Source organism: Nomascus leucogenys, chromosome 4, assembly GCF_006542625.1.
Source record: "Nomascus leucogenys isolate Asia chromosome 4, Asia_NLE_v1, whole genome shotgun sequence".
Lineage (NCBI taxonomy): Eukaryota > Metazoa > Chordata > Mammalia > Primates > Hylobatidae > Nomascus > Nomascus leucogenys.
Window position 1 is genome coordinate 69,850,538 of NC_044384.1, and position 14,538 is coordinate 69,865,075.

Below are 14,538 nucleotides of genomic sequence, written 5' to 3' on the forward strand. Positions count from 1 at the left end.
CCCTGATGGTGTCAGATAAGGGAGGCTTGAGGAAGGTGAGAGACCCATTTGCCCAGGTCTCCCAGCCCCACAGTGGCTGGGCCAGGACCAGAAGCCAGGCTTTGGCATTCTCTGTGTGATTCCTAGTCCAGCACACGCAGTTCTAGAAGGAGTGCTCTCTTTGGCCAGCACTCTTTCCTGCAATATGTTCCTCTCTTAACGCATCTGGAGGCTTTTTGCCTTACACCCTGGAAATTGTTTTCTTGAGGAATATTTCAATTCTGGTATCCTCTGATCTTTATGTTTTCTTCTCATGAGCATTTTCCTATGCCTAATCTCTTCTAAATGAGCTACAATTTGCTTTCTGGAAATTCCTTGTTGACTTTTTTTTTAAAAGAAATAACTCACAACCAGATATGCACCATGATTCTTTCTGCTGTTGGGAAATTAGACCTTCATGCAAGAATTCCACTAAGTGGTTTGAGTTTATTGTTGCAATGATGGAAGCAGTTTATCTCCACAGGGGGAAGCGTGCTGGCTTTCACCATGTTAAGAATAAATATGACTAATTAATTCTGTACAAGACACAACATCATTTGAAGTCTGCTACATTTTTAAAGCTCCATGTTCACTGTAATAGTTTCCTTTTTGGAAATTATTTGTTAGTTGTTTTCTGCTTATATGAGGAAAACAAAACAAAACAGAACCAGCAAGAAGTGGATTCTTATTTCAGTTGATTAAAAAAACTGTACACTGTATCAAAACAATCCGTTTTCTATTTCATGCAAAAAAGCAAAATAAGGAGTATTCTTAAAATGACTTTGCAGGATGTGCTTTATTTTAAGTCAGCCCTGAACCCAAACTACACAGGATCAATTTTTGACATATTCTAGTCCATTCAATGATTCTTCTCAGAAACTGTATCTTAATATGGAATGAAAACTACATTTCAATCATAAATTTTGCATGCTACATTGTTATTTAATGAAGAGGTTGTATTACCAATAATAATAATTTAAGAAAAGGCCATTTTTATTTCCCCAAGCTCAATATACATATTTCTTTCATAATTATGAACTTAAAAAACCCGTCTCAGATGTAAAAATGTGAATTGGAATATGTAAACTCTTTGATATACCTGAAAAACAGGAAGGAAAATGTCACATACTGGAAAAACCATTGCCTTAAATCATGGAAATGGGAAAAAGCACGTTGAGGGACGGGGAAGGCAGAAGAGCGGTCCTGACCTCAGTTATTAGAGTTACAAAGTATTCTAGGTCCCACTGGGTTGGTCTTTTTACTCTTCTGCCTCATGTCTGTTTGCACAGGAGACCGCGGCCCTCCAGAATGGTTCCCCTCATTGAAGCTGGTCACTGCTGGACCACAACAAAGCAGGTGTACACATCATTTGTTTTGCTGCTTTTTTTTTTTTTCCTGAGAAGTCACTGGTGTTTAATGGAAAGGTATCTTATTAGTCCTCGGTTAAGATAAGGCAGTAAGAGTATCACTAATATTATGTTTTTGCTTAGAATGAGGCTGATCCTTCCACTGGCGTCTTCACGGGCAATTAGTTCCCTCTCTTTTGCTCCTAGAAACACAGGTAGGAGCTGTCCGCCCCCTATTGCTGTTGCATATTCTGAGTGTGTTGAAGGCTCATCTAGTCTCATCACAGCAGCTTCCCCAGTGGGGATGGAGTGCTGTATATTGCATTGTAGCATCTATCCAGGAAGTGCACGGGCCCCACAGAGGAAAACACAGGCATCTTTCCTTCTGACTCCTCTTCTATTTCTCTTAGGGATGGGGCCCATAAATGATTCCTTCACATGGTCAATCAGAATGCAAGACACTGTTGACTAAAACATAAAGCAAGTAGCCCTGATTTCAGAGAAATGGAATTACAAATAACATTTTCAACAGTGCCTTAACTTGCAAGGTAGCTTTTACTGCAGAAAGATATCAGCTCCTTTTGTCTACCTGTCAGAAGAGAAACAAACCATTTCCATCAAACTGGAAATGCTTAGCTCTTATGAGAATATTGTGCTTTTAAAAAAAATTCAGATGTTAACATTATTTGCAGTCTGTGTTCTAAGGTTTCAATTTGTTTTTTCTCTAGTCCATTTGATCATTGTCTCTGGTGAGCGATATAGGAATATTAATTTGGCATAGAGATCTTCTTCTAGTTCCAGTTCTCCTGTCTCTCGAACTAAAAAAATATCTGTGCACAACTTCAAAATTCGATCCACATTTGGAAGCTCTTCAAACATGATGGAGTGAGAAATCCCACTGAAGAATTCACGGACAAATTTCCCAATCACAAGGACAACTGAAGCATATAATCCCATAATACTGAAAAAAACAGTAAGTAGAAATTGCATATAGCACTTAAATATAGTTAATAAAGAAAAGCATGTCTAAAAGAAAAAAATAGTATTTTCCCTCAAATTCTGTAGAAGAAATAAGCATATCAAATCTTACATTTTTTCCCTTAGGTTAAAAAGTTGATTTTATATTATAGAATTATTATAAATAAAAAATAAAATTATGTATTACAGAACTGTTAGACTTGAAAAATGAAAGTCCTTTACAATCTCACATTCTGGAAATAATGCTAACCGTTTCATGTATGAACTTAAGGTGGTTTTATTGCATATATTAAATGCATAAACCATATAATATATTTGGTAGAAATGTAATTATGTATGATTTTCTGTGGCAGGCTCCTTTCCTTTTAGCAATACTATCTCTCAGATTAATTTTTATAAAATTCTGGGTGAAAATCATTTCTTATGAGGCTAACTTTGAGAAATATAACATTTTATATTTGTGTCTTGTGGGGATGTGCGTGTCCTAGGATTTAAGCATCAGAACATGATGTGATGGTTCAGAAGTTCAAAAGCGGGATGTCTAATAGACCCATCTGCTAAGGATTAGAAGGAAATCTAAGCAGAAAAGTGATATTTCTATGCCAATTTCTAAATGTAAACATGGGATTGCATTAAACTGTGCCATAACAGGAAGACGTGGAGTAAAGAAGCCATATACCTGGGCTGTGTGAGTCACACTGGGCATTTTGATCTCTTTGTGACTCTGGTGCCTCATTTTTTGAAATAAAATGCACACAAGGATGTGTGCATTTTAATACTGCAGCTCTAAAATTAGCGAATCCTGAGAAGATAAAAGGCTTCCCACTCTCAACTTTATATGATATAGAAATAGACTCTTGTAACTGTGAATTGTTCAATGAGTCCTTACCCATAGCCAGCCAGGAACCCCAGACTTGGGGGACTGACTTTGTCATTGAAGACCACCAGTTCCAGGGCCTGAGAGTTCGGATTGTATATTCTGTTTCCAGTCAGGTTGAGAACCCACCACTCACTGTTATATTTAGTTGTATTGTCTCTGGACAAAATGATGGTAATATCCATGAAATTATTTTCTAGAAAGGTAGAAATGCAAAATTAAGTTGACATGAGAATTTTAGGATTTCATGCACAGCAATAGTTTTCAGATGGCAAAATCTGGTTACTAACTATAGCATAAGGTTCCAGGATGAAAAGGATGCATGGACATACCAGAAGTGTGAATGGGCAAGGAAGAGAGGGCCCTGGGTATGTAAGTGATTTTTCCTTTTCAGTGAGAGAGGTCAGCCGCTGTTGCTACAAGGGCATGGCAGCAAAGCCACAGGGCAAAAGTGGAGGATCCACTACCTGAGCAGCTGAGCTGATAATCCCAAATGACTCTGTAGACATTTAAAAACCCAAATCGCTGACTTGTGATCGAATCAACCAGTCCATTCATATTACCAGCATTTGTTGCATGTCTCATAGGAGGAAGGCACTCAGTTAGGTGCTAAAGGGTTCCAAAATTGCATATAACATTGTTCCTTATCTCCATGGGAAAAGACGGTGTACACAAGCACAATTTATGGGCACACGACAGCCACCATGGGACCAGCACTGACAAGGTCTGTTGGCTTAGAGAGACCACTTCTGGATAGTATGCTCCATGGGTGCTTCACAGAGGAGATAACTTCTGAGCTGAGATTCGCCAAGTGAGAACTTCAATAGGTGAAGGTGGGTGAGGAGGGAAGCTCATTTCAGGAAGAGTGATGGGACACAGCTCAGCAAATCTCTGAAGAACCATAATACCAGGTCAGTGATTACTTTTATTGGAGTTTAGGGTGAATGCAAAAGAGTTGTAAAAGATAGGGTAAAAAGCTTGTAGTGACATTGTATAGGTCTTTCTAAGAAGATTCCACTGCTGCCAATGATACTGGTGCTTCCCCTGAGAAACACGGTGGTGAACTATAAACTAAACTGTGTGAAGATGGGAGCCACATCAGCATCATTTCATACTAAATTCCTAAATCACAGGTGTCCAATCTTTTGGCTTCCCTGGGCCACATTGGAAGAAGAATAATTGCCTTGGGTCACACAGGAAATATACTAACACCAAGGATAGCTTATGAGCTAAAAACAACATACAAAAATCTCATAATGTTTTAAGAAAGTTTACAGATTTGTGCTGGGCCTTATTCAACATTGTCCTGGGCCACATGCAGCCCATGGGCTGCAGGTTGGACAAGCTTGTCCTAGATGGTAGGAATCCAAGAATGGTACTTGACAAAAAATGTCTATGGCATGGAAGGATGGATCAATGAAGAAGAGTAAGGCACAGCAGGATCCTGTTAGAGCCAAAGTCCTTATCAAGGAAGAAGGTGAACCATGCAGAACACACAGGAGCAGGAAGAATGTTGGTTCTGAAGTTGGGAGACAGCTGTAAGGAGGAAACTTAGGAGCTTGCAGCACAGAGTCACCTCAGGAAGAGCTTATGGAGGGACAGAATTACTTCATGGGGAATTACTGATTGTTGAGCAATCTGCATGTCCAGATGAAACATTTCTACAACTATTCCTGACTGAAAGGGAAATAGCAAACTTCTTAATGCATCTTGCAAATACCTTACAAGAGATACTTATTTACTGCTGAGGAGGAAAGGTGTGTGATGTGGAGCCTGGCCTTTTGCCCATCCCCAGGGCCCTCCATTGGGCCTCTACTAGGCCAATCTCTGTGTGGCTTTCCAACTCTTCACTTACATCTGCATCTTTCTAGCTAAACACAGCAGCACAGAGCCCAGGCTCCAGTGCCTGGCCTACTGCCTGGTGCGTAGTGAACGGCCCATGTTGGAGAATGAATGAATATGTGCCAGATAACTGCACTGGTTTTCCACATTGTCCAGATCTATACATCTGCTTCTGGTTCAAGCCATGAAGTCAAGCAATTCTTGATAATTAGTAGAATCCAAAAACATGAATTTATACCATCCAAGTTATATTGGGAAAATTCAATCACTAAAGTCCCTCTAGTGATACTACTAATCCTTGGGCTGAATCAAGTACATTTCTTGCTATCTTTTTACTGTTCTTATTGTGAGGGGCAGACATATTTAACAATGTATGAGGCAGTTTCCTGTCATTAATCTGGCTGCTAATAGAAACAGGTCTATAATCTGATGAATCAGTACTATAAGAAACTTGGTGTGAATATAAGTCAATCAAGTTCCATATCAATGAAAAAGAGAAAATGAAGAATGTGGGTCCCAGCTGAGTGAGTGACTCCTTTGGACTAGTGAAGGCAGGCAGGGGTTTTATATGTCTGTCACACAGGAAGACATAACTAGAAAGTGGTTTGATGAAGGCCAAAAACACAAACTGTTGAAACTGAATAAAACTAGGATTGAAAACAATTCTGAAACAAACTTTTCTCATTCTTACCAGATAAAAGTTGCTTTATAGGTTTTGAGTTAGAATCACTAGGTGCTTTCACATAATATGGATAAATCTTTTCTATGGTCCTGTACATTAAGGAAAAAAAGATATAATTACGTTTTAGTTGTTTTACCCACCTAAAATTGATTTTTTGTTGTTATTGTTGACCTTGTATCACCAAATAATGGTGAAAGTTTCATATATCCGTACAATGCATAGACATCATAATTTACGGGTTCCTATTACAATCAAAACTCTCTCATGGGGAGCAAATCACTGAGCTTTATCTGGATCTGCATGTAAGTCTGTAAGACAAGCTGGGTGATGGCTTACAAACAGCCACAGGCCTTTTCCCAATTCTGCAGCTTGTTTCTGAAGCCAAGGGGCACTGTTTCTTGCTAAGATGCTCTAATTCTTATCCATACCATTGAGCACACTTCAAATTTTAATTTTTAGATTTTCAAACATATCTATTATCAGGCTGATATGGTTTGGTTGTGTCCCCACCCAAATCTCATCTTGAATTGTAGCTCCCGTAATCCCCACGTGTCATGGGAGGGACTGGGTGGGAGATAATTGGATGATGGGGGCAGGTTTTCCTCCATCATCATGCTGTTCTTGTGATAGGGAGTAAGTCTCATGAAATCTGATGGTTTTATAAAGGGCAGCTCCCCTGCACATGCTCCCTTGCCCACCGCCATGTAAGATGTGCCTTTGCTCCTCCTTCGCCTTCCGCCATAATTGTGAGGCCTCCCCAGCTGTGTAGAACTGTGAGTCAATTCAACCTCTTTCCTTTATAAATTACCCAGTCTCAGGTATGTCTTTATTAGCGGTATGAGAATGGACTAATACACAAGTAGACTCCATGAATCGATCTAGAGGAGAGTGAGAGGTGAAGAGAGATGGTGGCCTGGACCTAGAGTGACCTCTGCCTCCCACAAGCCCAGTGCCTTGAATACATTCTTGAGTAGATATGCCTTCTCATCTGGGAAGTGATAGTAGAGGATCTGACAATCTCCAAGGGCCCTTCAACTTTAGTTGAGTCACAAAACATAATCTCAGTCTGGGAACACTTCTAAGGCCTGCACCCTGGTGATCCATATATTCCATGCATTACAATGGGGCCAGGGCAGCCTGGAGGACAAAACTGGGGGCGTCACTGGTGGATGCCTGAACTATTTTGTTTAGCAGTTTTATATCCATATCATTTTTTTCTTGCTAGTTCATATATTAGAATCTAAACATCTCAGCTTGCATCTGTTGGAAGTGGAGTACTTAAGTGGCAGGATAGTATTTTGAGATATATAATTTTTTTTCCCAAATTTCCTTTTACCCCTTGTCCTCCTAGACCCTGTATACTCTACCCCCATTCAGAGACTCAGGGGCAGGAATAATAGTAGAAAAGGGTCTCACAGGGTCTTTGCCTGGCTTCGGTGATTATGGTCAGATACGAGCAAGGTTTGTCATCTAGAGATGACATCAACACTTTTTGGGCCAGGTGGACAGAGAGTGGGAAGAGAATGTGCTTGACACTAGTGGCTCCCTAAGAAGGAACCTTGAGCCCCACCTCTTTCCACTGAGGGTGAATGAGTGAAGTGGGTACCCACGATCAGGTGGCAGACATGAATGACAAGAGGCCTGGATCATTTTAGTGAAGTCCCATGTCACATTCCTGAATAGGGCCCTTGGAGGCACCAAGAGCTGAGTACCCCCGGGGGCAGGGCAGGGAGAATGGGGTACCACTGGGCACATATTATGTTGGGCCATGTGAACTCAGGTGGACCTGCTGGAGCTCCTACACCTCCAAATTGCATGAGAATCAGCATGATGATTTCTAGTGTGCCCCAAAATGGGTCCCAATAGCTGAGGGAGACAGCCACTCTGCAGACTGAAGACAGACCTGGAAGAAGAATGTCTCTCTCAATGGAAGCCCAGCGGGCCAGCACTTTCCATGAACTGATGAGCTCCCTGGAGCCTGGCACCATACAAACCCTCATTCATTTGTTTTTTATTGTTTATTTATTTATTTTTGAGATGGAGTCTCGCTCTGTTACCCAGGCTGGAGTGCAGTGGCGTGATCTAGGCTCACTGCAACCTTCGCCTCAAGAGTTCAAGCGATTCTCATGTCTCAGTCTCCCGAGCAGCTGGGATTACAGATGTGCACCACCACGCTTAGCTGATCTTTGTATTTTTAGTAGAGACAGGGTTTCACCATGTTGGTCAGGCTGGTCTTGAACTCCCGACCTCGGGGGATCCACCTGTCTCAGCCTCCCAAAGTGCTGGGATTACAGGCATGAGCCACCATGCCTGGCCCAAACCCTCATTTAGAACATAGACATAACCCTGGGGACAGTGAAGAGAAAACTCCACGGCTGAGATTGTTTCTTTAATCTTGCAAAATGGGGCCTCCAAATAGAAATTAACTTTGTGTTACCAAAGAAAAGTTGCATTCCTCATACACATGAATCTGTAGATGGACATTTGTACCAGCTGCATATACCTAACAAAGCTCTATTAGTAGGAAAAATAAACTTACACTGGTGTTTTTGAACTTTCTGTGCTGTTGCCCGCTATCATTTTAGCGATATTCTTTCGAGTAATATTTTTAAGAGGAAAAGAAAGCTTATCTGTTGCTATTTCCGATTTTGCACCCAGACTTAAGTTTCTGTGAAGAAAAAAAAAAGCTTAATGTCAATGATTATTCAGAAGTCTGGAAAAGAGATTTACAACATATTTAACTCTTAATTTGATTAATGTCACCACATTTTCATTGGGTCCGCAATTGTCAATCCCGACCCTTTCAGTCCACTTCACCTCAGATAGAACCCAAGGAGGCCACAAACACTTTTAAAACAGAGTCGAAGGTGAGAAAGAGGAGGGACCTGCTGACCAAAAGAGAACCCATCTTGATGTTTTAATATGAGTTTCTAAAATATTCTTATATCAACCCAATGATGTTAGTCTCCATGGCAATAAACAGACTCCATGTGTTAAAAAGAATATTCAGTCAGAAATTGAATTTTAATTGTTTTGTTGTTGTTGTTTTTTTTGGTAGCTCTTTAAAGAAAAGGCTAGAAAGTAAATTTTTGGTAATTTGTACAGAATTGGATATGAGGAATTTGGGACACTTAAAAGGAGAAAATGGAATTGAAGGAGTTCTTTACATTCTGAACAGCCCCACTTTGAATTTTTTTAACTGTTTCCTTATAAATTTTAGATGCTAGAAGGCATTCTTCTGTACCTGCCATGCTTCTTTCTTAATTCTAACTAACAAGTTGGTCTCGTGGACCCAAATGAACCTACTACTTGCCTGCCCAAATAAGCTTGCTTAGGGTTCTAAATCTCAAAACCGTGATGAAAGAACTAAGTTAATCAACTAGTGTATTATGTTGAGGTTCCCAAAACTGCCTCACTAAACTGTTGGGCTTTGGATGCAGTATTTGGATGTGAGAACTTCTGCTAATATATGCTCTTTCTACCAACACAAGGAAAAACAAAGCAGGGGCCACGTGCTGGCCACTGGCTCAGGCTGGGCAGAGAGGACTCTCAGGAAGTCTCTCCCTTCGGAGACAGTCAAGCTGCCCTCGCATCTCACACGTGGGAAGGAGGTCAGGTAGGGCTTCCCCAGTATTGGTGGAATGCGAGTGATAATCTGGGCCTCCAGAGGCTGCAACTTCTTTTTCTTTCTTTTTTTTTTTTTTTTTTTGAGATGAAATCTTGCTCTGTCACTCAGGCTGGAGTGCAGTGGCGTGATCTCAGCTCACTGCAACCTCTGCCTCCCTAGTTCAAGGGATTCTCCTGCCTCAGCCTCCTGAGTAGCTGGGATTACAGGCATGCGCTACTACCTCCCGGCTGATTTTTGTATTTTTAGTAAAGACGGAGTTTCGCCATGTTGGCCAGGCTGGTCTCAAACTCCTGGCCTCAAGTAATCTGCCCATGTCAGTCTTCCAAAGTGCCAGGATTACAGTTGTGAGCCACCACAATTGGCCTGAAATTTCTTTATCATTAAGACCAAACTTCAGCCTTTCGTGAAAGTTGTAAAATTCACCCAGACTGTTTCATTTTGCAAATCATCACCTTGCCTCTCTGCTCTCTACCCTCTCTTTCTTGCTCACAGAACTCACTGTGAGCCTCTCTTTAAAAACAAGTTATTATCTAGAATAATCCAACTTTAAAATGTATAATTTATTTGGATTTCAGTTTATAAGGAGCAGGATATTGATTTTTTGGAGATTTATAGTTACATTCAAAATTTTTTTTGCATTGAAACAATTTTAGGTTTTCTAAAAACCACATATTAATTTAAATCAACTTGCAAATCACTTGATGCTCTGCCTTCATTTCTAGTGTTTATGTGAAAGCACGTGGCCAGTTCTTGCTGCATCAGAGCTAGGAACGGCCTTTCTGTCTCAGGTGGGCATAATTCACTTCCTTTTCCATGGAAGATTACGGACAGTGAAATGTAAGATGCATGAGGAAAACCTAAGTGGAGACGCTCCCTGTGGTAGATTTATAATAGTGCTGTAAGTGATGCACGAGGGAGGTGTTCAGAGTAATACTATTTTGCATTATAGTAAGAAACATTTGAAATTTGAGTGTTAATTGTTTCACCAATTGTACATTAAGGTAATAAAATACAATGGATTTTGAAATGCAAAAATAAAAAACAACAACAACAACAAAAACCCCAAAACCAAAAAACTAAAGTTAGCTAAAAACTACAAAAAAGGAAAACTGAGAAATTCTTAGTCTGGTTAGTGATTCCTAGGCAAATCATTATTTAATAAACAAAAATGTTAGCTTTGGCATTGAAGGTAAGTTCCCAAGGCTATAATGATAAAGTAAGATCCACATTAATCTAAAGTTTCCATTCTTCCATCCCACCACACCCTCCATCCCCCAACTCCATGTTTAGACTGGGGAAAGGGATAAATTATACATGGAAATACAGTAACTACCTCTGAATACTCCATGAAAAAACAACAGAGAAGCTACTATTGGGGTCCAGGAGTTCGTGTATCATTTTCTGCTTACTGGGTGGGCTGATGGTCCACAAAGAATTTGAGTTTCCTTCCAGTTCTGCTACTGTTATGTCTTCTTTTTCATAATTTTCCAGAAATTGCATAGCACCCTGTATGTGCACAAATGCAGATGCATAAATAGATTATATGCATCATGCTGTATAAAGAAAGCAGTCACTCTTCCTTTTAACTGGCAGTATGGAAAAGGTTTCTCCCTTTGAAGGGAATATTTTTATAATGGATGGTCTTGAGTGTTCCATTGCACTAATTTGGCTTCCTTACCCACAGGTATGGGCAGTTTCCAGTTACATTACCCAATCCCAGCGGTTGCTACCATCAATACAGCTATGGAATCATTCCAGTTAAACAATAAAGGAAAAACAGATAATTTAGTGTCACTTTTGCTTTCTACTAAAAAGGAAATTTATCACCTACGGGGGAACGTCTCTCTCATGAGAGAGACAAAACAATCTGCTCAGGACATCCCAACCCTCTCTGAAGAACTGCTCATTGTTCCAGATTAGTTTTGACTGTGCATTATAGGTGATAATTTTACAGAAGAAAGAAGCATCTCCTTCCTATTCACTCTCTTAAATAAAAAAAAATTATTTGTAAGACAAATTTTAATGATGAGGATTATGTTATATTATTAGAAGTGTGGAATATAAACAAGAGAATAACATCAGCCACCCTTCTGCTACCAGAACATAATTGTTGTTTTAAGTTTTAGGGGATGTATTTCTTATTTTTTGTAATTTTAAAAATAAAAGCCTTTTTAAAATTTATGTTTTAGCTTGAGAAATTGTCATGTCATTTATAGTCTCTGCAATGAATTTTTTAATTAAAAAATAAGTTGCTTAGAAAATCTTTGGACAACATGGCACGTAAATAAAATGAAAAGTAGAAGCTCCTTCTCCTATTATGACCACTCTAGGGTATCTTGCCAATCAAATTCATTTAATACATCTGCCTTAATTTCCTCAACCAGCTCCTGTTTGCTGAACCGCAAATTGCCTCCAGTTCTGCTAATGCAGAGAATGCACTCATAAGCCAGTGCCTAGATAGAGCATTCTCATATTTTGAATTACTTCTTAGGACAGATTCCCAGAGTAGGCCTACTAGTCGAGAGATGAATATATACCACAATTTAAAAAGTTAAACGATTTTTAAAATGGATCAATATTTAAATGTTTATTACCACTAATGTCCAACAACATAGACATAACTTCTTAGATTATCAAAGTATCCAATGTCCAGGAATCTGCTGTATGTAACTGATAAACCCTGAAAAGTCCTCTTTCCCACCACCTCAAGCCATGGCAAAGCATTAAATGACAATGAGTGAACTTCCCTAGATGAGCGGTCTTCACAGAAATCTACTATAGGGATTTACTTACGGTGTCCCTAGAAAAAGCTTGTATAAATTTGTTAAAGTTCTGCTGGTCCATAACTTTCAACTGGCTTTGTTGGGCACTCATCGTGAAAATAGGCTGGAAAACAAAGAGAACAGTGTTGTCAATATTCCCCAGCTCTTCTCTGCATCCTGAGTCAAAAGAAAAACATGTATGTAGGATATCAGCCCATTTATGTAGGATATGTTTATCCCATGATAAATGGCATCCAAGATCTCTTTTTGCAGTGATTATTCCCGTGCTCAAGACCAGAGGGGAACTAGTCTCTCAATGTCTTCTGCACCTCATTCATACATCGTGTATTTGCTGAGCAGTCAAATGCCGACAGAGGGGTCGGCAGCCCATAACTAAACACCCTACAGGCAGCTATCGTAAAGGAGTGTGGCATGGGGCAAGGCTCTGGTAGGTGGGGTGTGCACAGAGATCACCTGATACCCTCCCAGGGTAATTGTGACGGAGACGTCCAGGGGCTGGTTGATGACCCCAGCCACAGATTTGATCAAAGACATGAAGAGAAGAGGAAACCAGACAATGCAGATGAGCAGGACGATGATCATTCCTCCCATGCCATACTTCACCACTTTCTTCTTCTTCTGGCCCCGCGGCTGAGGGTATCTCTGCAACAGAGAGTTCAGACAAGGCTCAGGCTCAGGCTCAGGTGCTTTCTCGCAGGCAGCGGGATTGGGGGAGGGCAAGTGCTCTTCCTGTGGTGCTGGGAACATGGATTTGGCCCTGAATCTTCTGTTTGCTCTGAAATGGGGATAGCAACCTTGTCCCAATCTCGAAGTGAAGTTAGGTAGTGATGTGAAGCTGTCCTGAGCTGCTCCAGTACCCCCTGGTGGTTCCACAGGGGCCAACAGGACTTGAGTGGCCTTCTCCCTTCAAGACTGTGAGTGGGTTTTGCTGGTGATGAACTCCTGGACCAAGGGATCAAGTATCTGGCCGAATGAACCTTCTGGTTTTAAGGGATTATGTGAGAGAAAGATACTTTACTTTCAATTCCTGAATATTTAAAATCTGTGCCTTTCAGTTGACCCTTCCCTGCCCTTGGAGGGTGGAAAAACATGATTTTTAATTCATGATACGTGTTGTTAAAGACAATGTTGTTCGAGATCTAAAGTAAGATTTGTATGATTAGAAGAGCCCCCTCTGGGCGCTGGCTGCAGGGAGTGGGGAGGGGGCAGGTGCATGTTGCAGGGGCTCACTCTCCTACAGGAGCCTGTGCACCAGTAAGGCTGGGAGCGCTTCTGTTTGCTTTAATATAGATTCATGAAGGACCCACTAAGCCCCCTGCTTAGAGACTATGGACAAGTGGAAGTTGGAGCTGTGCTGTCTGGCATTGAACCTGCTTCTGATCTACATGTGTGTTCTTTCTTCAGTGTTGCTGCTCCATGACCTCTGTCCTTTCAGGGTTACCCCTCAGCAAAGCTACATGCAGAACATGGGGTCAACCCCACTCCCCGACTTGGAAATGTGGTTTATCTTCAGGAGGGATCCATTCATTTCAGCAGATTAAGGTAAGGACAAATAATCTACCATTTACCCATAGGCACTAGCCATAGATTACAAACCAGGAGAGAGACCTGGGAGTCAGTACAGGACATGACTACAGTGGCTTTTACAAGCCTGGACACTAAGTGCCAAAGATGGTGCCGGAAACATGAGAATGGAGGCTTGACTGGGTGGTGGGCCAGGGCCAGTGCGTAGTGCACTCTGCATTCGGTGTGCATAAGGCAATGCACCCTATGCTTCTGCACTATGGAGATTGCATGAAGTTCAGATGGTAGCAGTGCATTTTGATATTTTTGCACTGGCATTTGATACTGTTGACTATTTTCAACAGCATCAAATACGGATAGCAGTAGCAGTGTATTTTGATTTTTTTCCCAATTTTCTATATTGAAAGGAAGACTAGGTTCCCATATTTTAAAATCTGAAATATATATTCACAAATATATATACATACATATATGTTTCCACACACACACACACACACACATATATATATATATATATATATATATATATATATATGCAAACAAGTGTATAGATTTGGTCTTTCATTATTTTCTCAGTGAGGCAAATTTAGATCATAGGCCACTCCTCTCACTCCAACAGCACCCACACTGGATCATGAAAGTTTTGCAAGTTAAAGAAGATTAATGTATCTCTGCCAAGGGCGGTTTTAGTCTGTTCCACCTGAAGTGGGACCACACTGGTTCCTCTCCTGAAGGCCAGTCTCTTTGAGGTTCATCTCAAAAATTCCCAGAGGCTCCTCCCTCCTCCTGCTCAGCCCTCACACTGCCTTTCCAGGGGAGAACAGCGGAAAGGCCTCTTGATCCATCTCAAATTATGCAGC

At 40.7% G+C, this 14,538-nt stretch overlaps 1 protein-coding gene and 1 long non-coding RNA gene across 3 annotated transcripts in view; one reads left to right on the forward strand and one right to left on the reverse strand.

The window, feature by feature from the left end:
* Positions 1–795: 795 nt before the first annotated feature.
* The window catches only part of PIEZO2 (piezo type mechanosensitive ion channel component 2), a 475,806-nt gene continuing 462,063 nt past the window's right edge, over positions 796–14,538 (reverse strand). For both annotated transcript variants that reach the window (XM_030810771.1, XM_030810770.1), the window contains 7 exons: positions 12,608–12,796; positions 12,165–12,257; positions 10,705–10,877; positions 8,283–8,411; positions 5,753–5,832; positions 3,232–3,415; positions 796–2,325 (listed from right to left, as the gene is read on the reverse strand). In XM_030810771.1, coding sequence (XP_030666631.1) covers positions 2,073–2,325; positions 3,232–3,415; positions 5,753–5,832; positions 8,283–8,411; positions 10,705–10,877; positions 12,165–12,257; positions 12,608–12,796 — 1,101 coding nt within the window. In that variant the 3' untranslated portion in view covers positions 796–2,072. The remainder of the gene's footprint in view (positions 2,326–3,231; positions 3,416–5,752; positions 5,833–8,282; positions 8,412–10,704; positions 10,878–12,164; positions 12,258–12,607; positions 12,797–14,538) is intronic.
* Positions 2,225–14,538, forward strand: part of LOC115834762 — a 33,713-nt gene continuing 21,399 nt past the window's right edge. The window contains exons 1-2 of the long non-coding RNA XR_004029665.1: positions 2,225–2,337; positions 13,590–13,696. This is a non-coding gene — a long non-coding RNA (uncharacterized LOC115834762). The remainder of the gene's footprint in view (positions 2,338–13,589; positions 13,697–14,538) is intronic.